Below are 16,742 nucleotides of genomic sequence, written 5' to 3'. Positions count from 1 at the left end.
CCCATATATTTAATTAGTCTTCTTTTGATCACTTAATTAATCCTAGATTAATTCTTGATCAATACTAATTAGATAATCTTATTATTCTTATTATTAATATACTAGAACTTATAATATATTAATAACCATAACTGTCTTATTTCTCTCATTATTGTCTATCCAAGTGCATGATGGTATGCAACCCAAATGGACCATGCCGGGTCGGGTCAAGTCTTACCAATTATAGTTATGGACTTAGACATTAATCCAACAGCTAAAACTTAGAAAAATAATAACTTCCTCATACGAAGTCAGATTTGGACGTTCTTTTTATCAAAATTCTCGGCTTAACGAATACTATGACTTTCGTTTCGATTTGTTAATGCTAAAAAGCACTTTATCGTAATATTCACGTTTTACGCTTCCCGGTGTCGTGCCGGTTCCGTCGCGAAACTTCGACAGGTCATAAATTCTTCGTTATAACTCGGATTTCGGCGTTCTTTATATCCCCGGAATCCTTGTTTCAGCCACTACAACTTTCTTAAAAAATGTAGGCTTTTTTTCTAATATTTATTTTCAATGCTTATTTTCATTATAAAATAAATTAAATCATAATAATTAAGCAAATGAGCATATAATTTACATGATATTCACATAATTCCTCTTTATTACTTCAAAATGAGTTACAAAGGTTGACCTAGACTATTACAAGATTATTAATGCTTTTAGCCCAGAAACACGAGCGTTACAGATAAGGAGGCTAGGGTTTGAGCCATTAAGTTCTTTATATAGAGGTTGGCCCTAAAATTAGGGTTTCAGGATAATAGACGTACGTTGGACGTACGCAAAAAACTCTTGTGACCATTTCCTTTTATATGATGGGCGTACCCACGCGCCTTCCACTTTGCATGCATGGTTCTTCCTTGTCATTTATTTCCAATAGGGTCCATTTTCACCAATAACTTCAAAGAGTCATAAATCCTTCATTCTAAGTCCGTTTCCGACGAAATTTATATCCACGAAAAGGTGTCGGGAAGCCCTACGCTCCCATCGACACCTCCAAGTCCAAAACTTTCTGAATGAATCCCGGGACCCATAAAAGACCGAATCACCCCTACTCTTTTGTTTCCGAGACCCCAACCGAGTACTTTCAAATAGGGTTTTACATACACACGACGTACCCAAAAGGTACGCTCTGCGTACGGACTGAATTTGCTACATTTTTATTCTTAAAGCCAAAAATGAAAAGTGCCTAGAACACGGGTGTTACAACTCTCCCTCACTTGAATCAAAATTCATCTTCGAAGTCTTCCGCTACAAAAAATTATGGGTAGTTCTCCCTCATCTCATCCTTAGGCTCCCACGTCCACTCAGAGCCTTTCCGGTGCTGCCATTGCATCTTCACCAGGTTTACCACTTTTTGTGAAAAGTCTTGGTCTTCTTGTCAAGAATCGCAATCGGTATCTCCACATAGTTCAGACGCTCATCGACTTGAATTTCATCCAGAGGAATCACCACATAATCAATGGCTAAACACTTCCACAACTGAGAGACATGGGAAGTATTGTGGATCTGGCTGAGCTCATAAGGAAAATCCAGTTGGTATGCAACCTTGCCCACCCGGGCAGTAATCCTGAAAGGACCAATAATCTGAGGGCCTATCGTGCCTCGCTTCCAAAACTGGATGAAACCTTTCCAAGGTGACACCTTCAAAAGCACAAAGTTCCCCATCCTGAAACTGGAGGTTCGAATGATGAGGTCTGCATAACTCTTTTACCGACTTTGCGCAACTCACAACGTGTCACATACTTGGTATATCAACTCAGTGATCTTTAGCACTACTTTAGTACACCCCAGGCCCAACCCTGGGTCCTCGCTCTAAGGTGTTTTTCAACCCAATCAACGTATAGGGGCCATGCCCTAGGACCTCGCCCTGGTGTCTATTTCAACCCGAACATACTGTAGTGGGCCCCTCCCTGTGGTATATTTCAACCCTAACATACTATATTGGGCCCCGCCCTGGGGTGTATTTCAACCCAGCATACAATCACATATACACCACATAACTTCTATCATTCTAAGTAATACAATAATGAGTTGGGATTTGTGCCTTCGACCCATGGATACAGTGAGAAGATTCACCTCCAAAGAAGATAATCGTGTCACATACTCGAGTTGCTGCTAATACGGCTCCTTACACTAAAGATATCCCAAAGGAAATAACCCTAATTAATAATCCAATTTTCTTTCCATAATAGATGGTCTTACCGATCTCATAGCCTAAATAGCGGCAACGTGGTCATTTGTCCTTCCCATTTGGCCTAAATTCTGAAAGGCCCAACACTAATGATTCGAGGCCCAAAAGGATGGCCCAATTGCTATAACTTGGTCGTACCCCCCCCCTCCCCCCCCCCCCCCCCCCGCGCGCGCTAACACAGTCGATGCAAAGGGAATTAGGGTCAAGATGCAATACGCACAACATACTTGGTTTTACACCCACATACTCACCTTAAAGCCAAAACTCCAATTAAGGTCTCGATGCTTTAAGACCTTACATCCAAACTTCATATATGAGCTTATTAAGGCCTCTAAGGCTATAAAGTTGCAAATTTTATGCCTTTGCATGGCTACAAGGACCCCAACACTAAGAACCTAACTTGATCCATCCTTTTCTACACCATAACTCTTGCATGGGGATAAATCAATATCCAAGCTTACATTTTTATGATTTAAAATGCCCTAAAATGTCTAAATAGACAACTTAAAGACTTTAGAGTACCTCACACTCACAAAGATTTAGGTTTTAGGACAAAAAAGAAGAAATTCTAAGCCCAACCAAGTTAGAAAAACATGAGCCAATTTTGGAGCGTTATACCTCCAAATGGTACACAATGAAGAGAAAATGTTGGATCCAAAGGCTTGAGAGCAAAGCCACTTCCTTGATGATCTTCCTTCATAATCAAGAAAGCCCACAATTCACTCAAAAGCTCAAAATGCTCAAAGTAGATTAGGGTTTGCAAGGAGGTCGGTTTTTGGGATGGAGGCTGATAAAAGGAAGGATTTTGGAACTATAATGGTTCTTATATAGTACACAAACACTAAATATTGGGGTTTGGTACAAATTGTGTACGCCTTGTGTACCAGTGTACTCTCAGCATACATATATGGGGCTAGGTACGCCCAACGTACTCATGTTGCACCCACTTATTATGAAAATGCCATTGGGTACCAATCTTGCAAACAAATCTTAACTCAAGGGTCAAAAGCGAATACCTGAAAAATTAGATGTTACATCTGTTATCTCTTCACCTTATCTCTTCCAACATCCTAAATACAAATATCATTATGCTTCAGTATTCGTTCGTAATTACATTATTTCCTAGATTCCTTAACAATCCCAATGAATACATCAAGATTTATCAAATAAAGAATAACTAGGTAAAATCATATTGAAGGTAGGGTCCGTTTGGTATACAAAGTATACTGTTCGGAAATCTTACTTAAATTACCTCACTAGATCTAGCCTAGATATAACTCCTATAAGTAGACCAATAAGTATTATGACATGGGATCACTAATAAATATTGTTTATAGATTCATAATAATGATAATGAACTTAAACATAAGTTACACTTAAAACATAACAAATGTAGCTTAACTTACAGATTTATTAGCGAAAATTGGGTTAGTCTTAGGCATGAATTTAACCCGAAAGCTTCTCTTCGTCAGACCCCTAGATACTATAGAGTTCCACTAAAATGCTCAGAAGTCTAGAAAAAGTCAGATTCCAGGATGGGGAAAACGTCTAAGAGAGAAAGAGACTTGAAGGTGTGATGAATGAGGGCAAAATAAGTTGATTGATATATATATATATATATATATATATATATATATATATATATACACACACACACACACACACACAAACAAAAAAAATTAGAAGGTGTGTCGCGTCATGTTAGGTGCAAAAGGGTCTGCATCCCCCCCCCCCCACTTCTAGAAGATATGTGCGTCGTGCCTCTGCCATGTGTGCAAATTTTTATTTTCCTTCTAAAAATCGTATCTTACTCATACAGGCTTCGTTTTTGTCGTACTTTATATTTACGTGTAGCTATCGACGAATACTAAAACTTTCATTTAGGTTATGTTTGGCGTACTAGCTTAAAAGCTAAATGTTAACTGAAAAGCTAGCTGATAAAAAAATAACGTTTGGTAAAACTAGCTAAAATATATAAAATTACATAAAAGGACATGTAAGAGTATGTGTTTCTATAATTAATTAATTGGTGTATTTGGAAAATTTTAAACAAACTTCTAATAAGTTGGTCTAAGTAGTTTTTCAAAAAGTTAGCTTATAAGCTACTTTTTGGTTTACCAAACACGACAATATAAAAAAACTCGAAAAATAAGTTAGCCTATCAGCTAGTTATGGCGCGCCAAACACAGCCTTACACTCCATCATCTAATTCTTAATTTATTTTTAATTTTATATTTTTAAAGTGCTAAGACTGTTAAAACCCGTATAAAAATCAGAACTCTTTCATACGAACTCCATTCTTGACTGTCTTTATATCCACAAGTTCATATTTACAAGATCTTCAACTCTCATTTACATAGTTTTAGCTAACACTCAACCGATTGAAATTTAGATTTTTGTGTCCACACTATTAAGTTGAAACTTTGAAAATCATAACTTCCTCATAGAAAGTCAAATTTGAACGTTCTTCACATGTAAGTTCTCGCTTTTACAATTACTACGAATTTCGTTTAGATTACTTAGGCTACGAATTTCGCATCTTTCTCACGACTACTACAACTCTTATCAATATTATTTATCTAAAATAATCTTCTATCAAAAATGTTATTTATCCAAAATAATCTTCTATCAAAAGATTATTTACTTAATATTTTCCCTCATGATGTGTACATAATAAATAGTTATAAAGTATGTAACACGCATGACCAACGATTACCCTATTTTAGGATTTTAATTATCTATTATTATCTCTTAAATATCTAGTCCGAATTTGTGGGCGTTACAAGATGCACCAAAATCCAATATCCACGAGGATGAAGGTATAGTTGAAGTACTAGATGAAGACAGACATGAGTAAGACATGGATGATAACATGGCAATATGATTTGAGGAAATGATATGTATGAACTTTTCAACAACCTGAGGATCCAACAGTGGTGGTAGTGTAACAATTGTTTCATCCTTTATCAAAGGTGCAGCTGCAGAAGTGAACCATGTGGTGGACAAAAATATGGAAGAGAGGGGTGTGGCGAAAATTGTCCAGAAGATCGATTTTGCTGAGGAGGCTGAAACTATCTAGATGGTCTAGTTTAGTGTTGTTGTTGATTTCCCTTGCTTAACAACAAAGGGCACTGAGATGTCCAATGGTTTTCCTTGCAGCAGAAAGCACGCTCACCAAAGGCAACTTTAAGGCGATTATGATTAGAGGTCTAAGGCCATTGAGGAACAACAATGACAACTAGAGTAGCGACAGACTTAGAGTCATTTTCAACATGTAACTTGATGGGAGTTTCTTCAACAATTAACTCATGAACAACCAAATCAACAATGGGTAGAGTTGTGCGTTGCAAGATAGATCCATGTAAGCCATCAAAAACTAAACAAAATGATGGTCATCCCTTTCGGTAATGTAAGGTTGCATCCGGCTCAATAAGAGTCAACTGATCCTACAAATCAGATATAGAAGCATAAACTCTTGAATACTTAGATTATTCTGTTAGGTGACTCAAATATCAAACTCTAACTGATACTGTTTTGCAAAATTAGACTGTGTGTACAGTCTAACCAAGTGATCACAAACTTCATTTGTTGTGACATATTTTGTCAATTGTCTACCAATAGACTGAATTACAATTGTTAATCCAAGTGATGCTTTTGGAGTTATTAGTCTCTCATGATTCCAATAAGGTTGCATAATTTACAGCCTTCACATATGTTGGTTTGCTTAGTGTACCTGCTACAATTCCCCACATGTTATTTCCTTGCAAAAAAAATCTTTATAATATAATTCCACTAAGCATGATTCTTGTCATCAAGTTGGGTATTAATGGACAGAAGAGAGTCATCTTTTTGGAGCCATATTGCAATAACAATCAGAGAATTTTATCAAAAAACTGTGTTCTGAAGAAAATCGTGATGCAGTTATAATAATTAGTGCGAGATACCGACGAAAAAATGTTATTTTTGTGGCGGTGGTGTGTTACCGCGGCGAGAAATCGACGAAAAAAAAAGGTATTTCACAGTGCAAAATACAAAAGTGGTACGGAATTTGATGAAACAACAACAATCAAAACCCTTTAAATAAAATAAAATAAAAACCAAATAGAATACATAAACAGATCAGAAAATTGATCTGCAGAATGATACGGTCTCACGTATAAATCATTCCCAACAACCATAAACGACGGATAGAATATAGATCTGATAACATGTAAACCAACAAACAAAATACTATTAAAGTTTTATTATTGAATAATAAAAATGTATAAATACAAACAAAAAGGAAAAACATATATATATATATATATATATATATATATATATATATATATATATATATATATATATATATATATATATATATATATATATATGAAACTAATTAGTTTAAACTAACTAAATGGCTAACATAGGCCAACCAAAAAGAACCCAATAAACTTATTAGGCTAACATTACTTGTTTTGCTCTCGGCCCTATATGTTGTGGCTAAATTTTCAAGAGAGTAAATTATTGAAATCATCTTTATGGTTTTTTTAAAATTCCACGTTTGGTCTTTAATTTTTTTTGCAATCGGATCATTCTTATGATTTGATTTTGTTGCGTTTTTCGTTCCTTACATACATAAATGTAAGGACCAAATGTGTAATTTTTACCAAACCATGGGATGAAAAATGCAACAAAATCAAAGCACAGGGACGATCAGAATGCAAAAACAATATTAAGGACCAAACATGCAATTTTAAATAAACCATAACCACGATTTCAGTAGTTTACTCTTTCCAAAACGGTTGTCCATTGATCAAACGAGATGTTTGGCATTGCAAGTCTGATAAAGATGCGGGTCCAAACTGGTTTACTTTTGAGTTTTTAAAAAGTTTTTGGTACTTGATAAAGGATGATGTTACAAAATTGACGTCTAGATCGTTCGGTTCCTATTCAGGCCAATTTTCTAAAAAGGTGCAATCCTACTTTCATTACTTTAGTCCCAAAAGTGAAGTGAAAGATGCCAAGTTTGTTAAAGATTTGTGACTATAAAATTCAAATAAAATAGTGAAAGATGCCAAGTTTGTTAAAGATTTCCGACAAAAAAATTCAAATAAAATATACACAAAAAGAAAGTTATTCCTACCTCACTTATTTTGATCAATATTAAAAAAAATTAAAGCTAATTAGAAAAACGTACAATTTCCTTATTAATTTACTCAACATATTTTAGTCGTTATGATCTTAGATAAAACATTACATAAAATGGTAAATGTAAAATCATTACATGGACTGGTAAAATTATAACAAGTTGGTTATATTAAACATTAAAAACAATATCTTTTACATTAGATTATAACAACGATGCACGATATGTAGAAATATATTGATAAACCCTAAACTCTCTGTCTCTATCCATTTTGACTCAAGCTCAACTAACCTCATTTTAACTTTTTGACTAACCAAAACTAACGAGAAAAATATCCATGCATGCATAGTTAAACAAATACTCAAACACCCATAAATAAATAAATAAATAAATAATCTGTTGGGAATATATTACAACAATTTGATTAAGTGTATTTTTGTCGCTTGGAGGGACCTTGGTCAAGGATGGGGTCCACGAGAGGAAGTTTGGGGTCTGGTTGGTCGGTTTCAGGGGGGCCTTGGTCTCCTTCTGCAGTTGATGGCGGTGTGTAACCCTCCGGGAATGGAGGCGGTTGAGGGGCAGGTGGAAGCTGTAATCCAAGTGATGTTAATTAAATACAAAAAATAACAACTTACTTTTCTTCATTTGTTTATTATTTATTATATCATGCCATCATACTTTCAATATATACTTATTAGTTAGTACAACATCCTACTCTCAAAATCTACCCAATCAGACAATCATTTTATAGTTTATAAAATCATCCAAGAAATGTGGTAAGTTAATCCATTAAGCCACACATTTAATTTCCCCACATTGCCCTTTCCTTTTTTTTTTTTTTTTTTTGCTTTGTTTGATAAATTATATGGTTTATAAAATCATGTTATTTTTCAATATATACATCTAAAATATCTTTAACTAGTCAACAGCTGCATCGATTTTTTATACTAAAATTGATAATATCATGAATAAAAAAGAAATTTAGAAAAAAATAATCAATTAATGAATATTATTAGATAATTTAGATCAGACTTTTATAAAAGAAGTGAGCGAAGTACTATATAATGGGTTTACACTGCTTTTGGGAAATTTCTTCAAGTTGCCAACAAACCCAAAAAATGTTATAAAGAGGAAACCAACTTTTGGTTTTTGTTTTTCCACCTAATATACCAGGTTTAGAAGGTCATATTACACTTTTGTCCTAGGTTTTAAATTTTGTTACGATGTTGGTCCAAACGTTAAATATTGTTACAAATATGGTACAAACTTTTTTTTAGAAATCCCCCCTCCCCCCAATTAGTTTTTTTACACTTTTACTACAACCTCTTTAAGACTTTTTTTACAACTTATGAATACGAGAGATACAATAGATAAAGAAACTATAGAAAGACAGTATATTGTTTGAGTTATTAACTTGACATAAACTCACAGTCCTATTTCATTCATGCTTTGATTTAGTGTGACTTTCTTATATTTGTATGGTTTGTTAGTATTCACCATCATTTCTAAACAAAAGGGTAAAATGGTCGTATTCATACAAGATCATTCAGTCTAAAAAAGAAGCACCTTATCCATACATGACTTAATAGGGGAAAAAAGAAACAGCCCCTTACGGATAAAAAAAAAAGGCCTAAGTGGACACTAGTAGAGCAGATATAGTGATGCAGAAAAATAAAGATAAAAAGAGTGTGGTTTACCTTGCGTTGTAATGAGGCAAGAATATGATCTACTCGTTTGACTTCCTTAAAGTCAATAGTCTCCTTAGCAGCCTTCGGTTCAAGGGACACATTCTCATTCTCTGAGTCTGATACATCATGATCATACACATTAATTAGAAAATTATCACAATAAATATGGTAAAAAATGCCTTATTTAAATTCTTAGCTTACCATGCCCAATCTTCTCCAACTTTGAGGCTGCAGTAGTAAAAGCCTTTGATATATGATACAAAGCTCTCCCCTGTATGTATAAATGGGACACAGATATATTATTAAACATTTATATTCTAAAAAAAAAAAAGAGGGAGTTGAGAACATACAACTCGGGCTGCAAAGACATTGCAAAGTTGTGGTGCTTGGTATATTGAGCCATCGAGCACATAGTATGTAAGCATTGGAGTGACTTTTTCAGGACCATCTCTCTTCTGCTTACGCATCACAAATAGGTGGGGCTCCATAACTTCACTCACCATGAACTCAATTCCTGTCATTTTACTGTATGTAAAAACTCAATCATAATCTCGTTCTATACAGATAGCACTTGGATTGAAAACTGAATGGAAAGAAAAACTTACGAAAGATGAGAGATGTCTAAAGGATGAATTGAGCGCATCCTGAGTTGTTCATTGTTGCATGTGTAATCATAGAAAGGAGAAAGTGCAAAGTAATCAAAGACAAGATTGCGATCAAGTGGGTATGTGTTCAGCCACAGTTGATCCCTGAAGCATATTCCGGTCATGTCTGTCCCTGGTGGAAGCGGAGCTGCTGGAGCATTTCCATCTCCAGGTCCTAAGTTTGGTGGCAACATGGGTGTAGCCGCCATTTCAACTCCAAGCTTTATTAATACTGTACTGCAAGAAGAACATAAAGAATATGAACACATATATGATAAGTATTAATTTCTTAAGTCAGTCGTGACATAGAAGAAGATCAAAACCATTACACCCTAGAGCAAGAGCTCAAGACAAATATGCTCAGTTTAGATCATTTCAACGAGGTAAACAAACATGTGAGAGATGATATCACTATTAATCCTACCCCGAACAAACAGAACTACATATGGACAAAACATCAAACACCTTCTGGGCGTTCCAGCTAAAATTTCGAAGCCAGTTACACCAAAACAAACTCGAACTAAATTGACAAGAACTACAAATTCCTTCAGTCAAACAGACACAGTTACATACAATGCAACTCGACCTGGGGAGGCGATTAGGGATTTACCCTGATTCAACAATCTTCTTCTCAATAAGATAAACCCTAATATTCAATGGTAGGATCAATCACGATCAACAAAATCCAAATCAATTGACTAAGTTATAAACAACAGATTATACATGACTATATTCGAATTGATTAGAGAAATCATATTTGGAAAAACTCGGGAGTTACCTGGCTTCAACTATGTTAAAGAGATACCCAAAACCGTAAGCGCTTTCAGGTTCACGCTTCAAAAGACACCCGAGGAAATCATATTTGGAAAAACTCGGGTAATTAATCTGTAATCATAATTTTTTATAATCTACGATTGTATATGAGGACAGTTTGGCCGAGTGGTCTAAGGCGCCAGATTTAGGCTCTGGTCCGAAAGGGCGTGGGTTCAAATCCCACAGCTGTCAATCATTTTTGCTCATAATTTAAAAATCATATTTTAGCCACCAAAAGTATTTCATATAATCGTATCCATAAGTTTAGACCTTATTTGTCGATAAATAGTATGAAGGTAAAATAAATATATAAATTGATTATTTAAAACATCACTTGATACATTAAACTTGAAAAAACATACACACATGTAATCTCTTATAGACCTTATTTAAAACATCACTTGATACATTAAACTTGAAAAAACTTGAAAAATCATATTTTAGCCACCAAAAGTATTTCATATAATCGTATCCATAAGTTTAGACCTTATTTGTCGATAAATAGTATGAAGGTAAAATAAATATATAAATTGATTATTTAAAACATCACTTGATACATTAAACTTGAAAAAACATACACACATGTAATCTCTTATAGTTTAGATTTATACAAATTTAATAAACAAATCGATTAAAACTGTTAGCATTTTTTAACTAAACCACAAATAAATAATAAAGCATTGTATTATGACAATTATCATATGATTCTATCAATAAAAATAGATGTAGGAAAAGATTATTCCTCCGTTTTTGTATTAGATTAAAATACTTGATAAGAGGTAAACAACAAGGACTCTGTGGCCCAATGGATAAGGCGCTGGTCTACGGAACCAGAGATTCTGGGTTCGATCCCCAGTAGAGTCGATATTTTTAAACAACACATTCAATCAAATATTAAGTCATGCGATTTTTGGTTTTGCAGAATATTTTTAAAATAAATTGATGTATAGAATCAGAAAAATATGTGTGAAAAAATAAACTTCCATATGATTTATATATGAGAACAAATTACACTTATCAATAAGTTCATGAACATATTTCCTCATAAGCAATTGCTAGCAGAAATCAAAATGTTTTGAAGAAATAATATTTATTTCTTTTGGATTAGGAATGAATTAATTCTTTAAAAGAGTAGAGGCTGTTTCTTGAAAAAGCTTCCAAGCTTCAATAACATGCCTCTCTTCCGTCAATGGAGCTCCTACCACGAATCGTAAGACATATTTTCCCGATAGAGCCTGCAAAATCAAATTCCTCAATTTTCAATTTCATAAACAATCAAAAATGATTCAAAAAACTATTGTTAAGTTAAATAAAACAATTTAAACAGCATGGCAGGCATAATGACATACCGTATGAGAGATGAAGATCTTTCCGGATGAGTTGACAGCATCCAAAAGTTCACGGTTGACTTTGTTCACATAATCTTCATTTTTGTTGACAGGTACAACACGAAAGCAAACTAACGAAAATGTCCTCGTGGCAACCATCTGAAAAATGTGAAATGTTTTTTCATCCACTCAATTATTATTATAATTAATAATAATCATCATCATCATAAAAAATATGTTTAAGTTGTGTACCAATAACTTCCATTTCTAAAACTGGGTAATTAATATGGAGAAATGGTTTCTGTGTGTGTATTTCACCCAAAGGAAATCCAAGTGATTTACACTTACCTCAAAGCGTGGATCTTGAGAAACAAGATGTTCAAAATGCTTAGCCAAGTCGATATGGTTTCGTATATAAGACTGAAGATTTTCAACCCCATAAAGCCGTAACACCATCCACAATTTCAATGATCTTGCAATTTCCAAATAACACACAAATTATATTCACACAAAAAAATAAACGATTTTGAAGAAATCTCGGAACCAAAGATGCATGCGCGTTTTTAGAGCGACTTAGATCCGAGTTAAATTTACTCTTTTACCCTCGACATCATACCTGAATCTGCGTCCAAGAGGAATTTGCCAATCTTTGTAATCGACAACTGTACCACCTTGGGAAGCCTGATTGATTATGTTGAGAAAAATCAGAAGCATAATTAGTATGTTTTTTTTTTCTTCCAAAAACTGGTTATGAATTTATTACCATGTCACTAATTAAACCATTTCAGTGGCTGTGCTTACTTTGTTCTTTAAAAACTCAGGATTTGTTGACAAAGATTGAATGAGAGCATGTCTGTCCTGTTTAGACAAGAAAGGATAATAATCAAGAGCTGAATTAAATAGAGTATAGCTTTTATCTATGAAAAGAGTCAAAATACTAAGGGGTATTTTAGATATTTGATACTTGTAGGTGTGGTGTTATATATATTCTGACCTCTGACTAATAGTAGGAGGTACCAAAGCATGTATATAGAGAATAACGTCCAAAGTCCAAACCTTTACCTTTATCCATAGTGCTGAACAATCAAAGTTTGTTAAGAACCATTTATGGCAATTCATGTTAAATGAGTCGGCTTCTTCAATTCCATTCAAATGATGCCGATATTCTGGGCAAATACAAGCACTTCCAGCATAAGCAGCATCCACATGAAACCATATTCCATACCTCTGTCAAACAATTAATGCATAAACAAGTTTATACTTTATAATTTATATACAAAAAAGCAAATGAATACCAAGCTAGATGATGAACTTAATGGGGACAATGCCTAATCTGTTCAGATGTTTATGGGTGTTGCTTTGTTACTTAATCCAAAAGAAAGATTTAATAGAGGAAGACATGGAAAAAAGCATTAGGTCCCAAGTTACATGAATGTAACCATGTCTCAACCAGTTAAACAAGCAACTGATAAAATACTGCATCGTATAAAAAAAAAAAATAACCCACTTTGTTGCATAAAACAGGAAAAAAGTGAAACATTGTCGTATGAATACACATTTAAGCCTAAAACATAAAAAGGAGAAGAAAATATATATTTTACCTTGGTAATCTTTCCAAGTGCTAGCAAAGGATCCACAGCTGTAGATGATGTAGTGCCTACCTGTGTACATAAGCCAGTGCATTTAGAAAACTTCAAGTTACATGGAGCTTTCCGTCAATTATTTTACTACTATAAAAAATCATATAGAATTCCGATATTCAAAAATAATGTAGGATCACATACACACATAAACAGCTTAATGCATATATCTAAAAACTAGCAACAAATCGACTGAAGAGCATGACATTTTTAGCTGAAAAACTACATCAGAAAACTAGCAGCAACAAAACAAATTAAAACATATACAAGTCTTACTGTCGCACAAAGGAAAAGAGGTATTAAACCAGAGGCAAGGTCATGTGAGATTGCATCAGTGAGTGATTCGGGAGAAAGAGCATACTCATTGCAGATTTCTGTTCTTATCAGCTTACAATTCTCCGGGTGGATTCCTGCTATCTACCATATATAGGAAATATATTCACTTAAATAGAAAAAGATACACTTAAAAGGTGATTAATAATTATGAATAAGGAATGATGAAATGAAACAGACATACTTACTTGGCATGCTTTCTGTAAAGAAGAATGAGTTTGATCAGAAGCATAAACCACAAGCCTTCCAAGTGCATCCTTACCAACCTCTCTTAAAACTTTATCACGAGCAGCCAGAAGCACAACAAGAAGAGCTTCACTTGCTGTCCCCTGAATTACACCACCACCTGCCCCTATAACAAACACAATTTGCAACCTATTTCTTCATAATTCTGCCCATATATTTTAGTTGCAACTGGAAAATTGAAAGAAAATTAGGTTTACCTGTGGAAAGGAAATCATCAGGGAGTTTGAGCATATTAGCAAGCCAATCGAGAACGATCATTTCAAGTTCTGTAGCAGCTGGAGAAGTTATCCAACTAAACCCTACCATGTTAATTCCTGCACTCAGCATTTCTCCTAGAAACCCTGCGACACTGCTATTAGAGGGGAAGTAGGCAAAATAGTCCGGACTTTGCCAGTGGGTGACCCCTGGCAATATCTTCGTTTGAACATCTGATTCCAATGAAATTGAAAACGTATTAGTGTTTTTCAGTAGAGGTAACATAATGCAAAGCAATTGATGAAGATGCGACACCTTCAAGAACTGCTTGCAAGGATTCGGGCTGTACTGGTGCAGAATCGGGAAGTAGCTTCCGCAGATATCCTGGCTGATAAATTAACAGGTTCCTAAATACTAGCAAAGTGCGTGCTACTATGAACGGAAAAGGTGAGAATAACGGCGTACCTCAACTTGGCTGAGAACAGGGAAACTCTCGATAGTTTTGTAGTAATCGGCAATGAAATCAACCATCTTGTGGCCATGTTCTCTTAGTTGCTCTGCATCCATTGCCTTCAGATTCAACCCATTCTCCCTGACATATGTTAACCAAACACGAAATACCATGTTCAATCAGTCAGACATATCATCAAACATCGTGTATGCATTCAAGAAGCAAGAAAGATATACTGCAACGCTTACATTTTGCTGATGAATTTGTGAAACTCGCACAGCAAAAGATCAGTAATTGGAAGGTTTTGGCTTTATAAGTGCGCAATTCTGTCAAAATTACCTAATAATATATACGTGTAATCACATCGAGCCAAGTTTTGGCATCCACATATACACCACTTATCTATACGTCGTCATGTGAATTGTCGCCAAACGCTTAACCGTTTCTTTTGGAATAAATGCCTCTTTGTTTTTCATTATTATTTCATGAAGACTCTTTTATTTTACTTAGGGTAAATTAAACACATCGCGGGAAGGTTTCAAAAATATGTTTAATCCAGTTTGATAGTTGCTGATTCAGAAATTACTGTTTGGAAAAGGTCTGTTTATATCAGAAATCCTGATTAAGTAAGAAATCATATTATTTTATTGTACATCTGATTGAATGTGCTGACCGATGAAAAATAACAATTTTACTATGTTGTTCTATATAGTGATGGATGAAGTTGTTGAATAATTATAAAAACATACAAATTGTCATACAAAATATAAATTACACATAAGTCATTTAAAATCCAAGTAAAAATTGGCATACAAAACGTAAATTAAACATAAATCATTTAATATCCAAATAAAAACATAATGAAATTTAAAATAACATAATAATTTAATGTAAAGTATGTGAAAGAAGTTGATTTGCAATCTAATCTCGTAAAACACGCATATATTAAACGGTTTTTGGACCTCATTCTATATCTTATATGTTTTCTCTATCAATTCATCCACCTTGGACGTCAGGAGTAACCATAGTGTTCTCAAAATTTGTAAACATGTCATCTTCTATATTGTATTTTCTTATAAAATTATGGACCGCAACACAAGCAATGACTATGTCTCTTTGCATTGTAAAATGATAAGGAGTCATTTGTTTTAAGATTAGGAATCTCACCTTCAATACACCATAAGCACGCTCAATAACATTTCTAAGTTGTGTATGAGCATAATTGAAACTTTCTTCTCTAGTTAAAGGTCTGCCTCTTCGAAAATCAACTAACCAGTACCTAGTATTGTGGTATGGAGACATAAACCCGCAAGTGTTTATATATGTGGCGTCACAAATGTAATATTTATCTGTAAATGAGTGTAACACGTATTATATAAAGAAGATAGATAATAAAAGTTATATGGAAATTACAAACCTAATGGAGGAAATGGAAATCCAGAAGTCAGATTGAATGCAACTTCTTTCAAAACTCTTGAATCATGTGTTATACCCTCCCATCCAGCCCAAACAAAGGTGAATATCATATCAAAATCACAAATTCCTATTACATTTTGAAAACATTATCATTTTCCTCTTCCCTATAACGAGTTTGTTGATCAACGGGTACAACCGCATGTACAATAGTTCCAACTAATGCACCTATTTCTCCAGAAAAAATCTCTTTTAACCGTCTATGTCGTTCCGAGTTATGTCTTGTTGGATTAGGCGTTGTTGGTACTATAATCTCTTTTAACCGTCTATGTCGTTCCGAGTTATGTCTATGTCGCTCACCATGGGATTTCGGTCTCCATTGTTTCTGACCGAGATGTTAGATTCACCTCCCATTTTTGGCAGAAGTTCCACGAGGAACTGGGCACACGACTGCATTTTAGTACAACATTTCATCCGCAGACCAACGGTCAGAGTGAGTGGACCATCCAGACCCTCGAGGATATGTTGAGGGCGTGTGTTATTGACTTCGGTGGGAGTTGGGATTCATACCTACCCCTTGCAGAGTTCTCCTACAACAACAACTATCATTCCAGCATTGGCGTC

The 16,742-nt window shown here is 34.5% G+C and overlaps 2 protein-coding genes and 2 non-coding genes across 7 annotated transcripts; 2 read left to right on the top strand and 2 right to left on the bottom strand.

Annotated features, from left to right (window-relative positions):
* Window positions 1–7,725: 7,725 nt before the first annotated feature.
* On the bottom strand, window positions 7,726–10,603 carry MED6 (RNA polymerase transcriptional regulation mediator-like protein). Of its 4 annotated transcripts, none has more exons than XM_078997030.1 (6): window positions 10,478–10,603; window positions 9,661–9,936; window positions 9,406–9,580; window positions 9,257–9,326; window positions 9,065–9,171; window positions 7,726–7,956 (listed from the first exon to the last, which is right to left on the bottom strand). In XM_078997030.1, the coding sequence occupies exons 2-6, from the start codon at window positions 9,906–9,908 to the stop codon at window positions 7,792–7,794; spliced, it is 765 nt and encodes a 254-aa protein (XP_078853156.1). In that variant the 5' UTR covers window positions 9,909–9,936; window positions 10,478–10,603; the 3' UTR covers window positions 7,726–7,791. The 4 variants fall into 4 exon arrangements, with proteins under 4 accessions (XP_078853156.1, XP_078853159.1, XP_078853157.1 ...); XM_078997033.1 differs by having other exon boundaries at window positions 9,661–9,931; window positions 10,478–10,582; XM_078997031.1 differs by lacking the exon at window positions 10,478–10,603 and adding an exon at window positions 10,310–10,447.
* A 21-nt stretch (window positions 10,604–10,624) lies between these two features.
* On the top strand, window positions 10,625–10,704 carry TRNAL-UAG (transfer RNA leucine (anticodon UAG)). Its single transcript has one exon. It is a non-coding gene; the product is annotated as a tRNA-Leu (tRNA).
* A 599-nt stretch (window positions 10,705–11,303) lies between these two features.
* Window positions 11,304–11,376, top strand: TRNAR-ACG (transfer RNA arginine (anticodon ACG)). The gene has a single exon. It is a non-coding gene; the product is annotated as a tRNA-Arg (tRNA).
* Window positions 11,377–11,477: 101 nt separating this feature from the next.
* On the bottom strand, window positions 11,478–15,104 carry AAS (Pyridoxal phosphate (PLP)-dependent transferases superfamily protein). The gene is made up of 13 exons (XM_078997029.1): window positions 14,954–15,104; window positions 14,720–14,846; window positions 14,570–14,642; window positions 14,257–14,487; window positions 14,002–14,165; window positions 13,757–13,897; window positions 13,442–13,501; window positions 12,903–13,067; window positions 12,642–12,698; window positions 12,457–12,521; window positions 12,189–12,312; window positions 11,862–11,999; window positions 11,478–11,747 (listed from the first exon to the last, which is right to left on the bottom strand). Coding segments are annotated over exons 1-13 (1,467 nt in total). The 5' UTR covers window positions 14,956–15,104; the 3' UTR covers window positions 11,478–11,627.
* Between the last annotated feature and the right edge of the window lie 1,638 nt (window positions 15,105–16,742).

This window comes from Lactuca saligna, chromosome 5 (genome assembly GCF_052625555.1).
Source record: "Lactuca saligna cultivar CGN05327 chromosome 5, ASM5262555v1, whole genome shotgun sequence".
In the NCBI taxonomy this organism is placed as follows: Eukaryota; Viridiplantae; Streptophyta; class Magnoliopsida; order Asterales; family Asteraceae; genus Lactuca; species Lactuca saligna.
The sequence above is the reverse complement of the archived record's forward strand: the minus strand, read 5'-3'. Positions and strand labels throughout refer to the sequence as shown.

Coding starts and splice junctions, on each gene's coding strand:
- MED6 (XM_078997030.1), bottom strand. CDS start 9,908: ATGGCGGCTACACCCATGTTGCCACCAAACTTAGGACCTGGAGATGGA. Junction 9,581..9,660: donor TTAGACATCTCTCATCTTTC/GTAAGTTTTTCT, acceptor TTTTACATACAG/TAAAATGACAGGAATTGAGT. Junction 7,957..9,064: donor TTGCCTCATTACAACGCAAG/GTAAACCACACT, acceptor CTTGGATTACAG/CTTCCACCTGCCCCTCAACC.
- AAS (XM_078997029.1), bottom strand. Junction 14,488..14,569: donor CTTGCAAGCAGTTCTTGAAG/GTGTCGCATCTT, acceptor CATTGGAATCAG/ATGTTCAAACGAAGATATTG. Junction 12,313..12,456: donor CCTCTTGGACGCAGATTCAG/GTATGATGTCGA, acceptor GGAAATTGCAAG/ATCATTGAAATTGTGGATGG.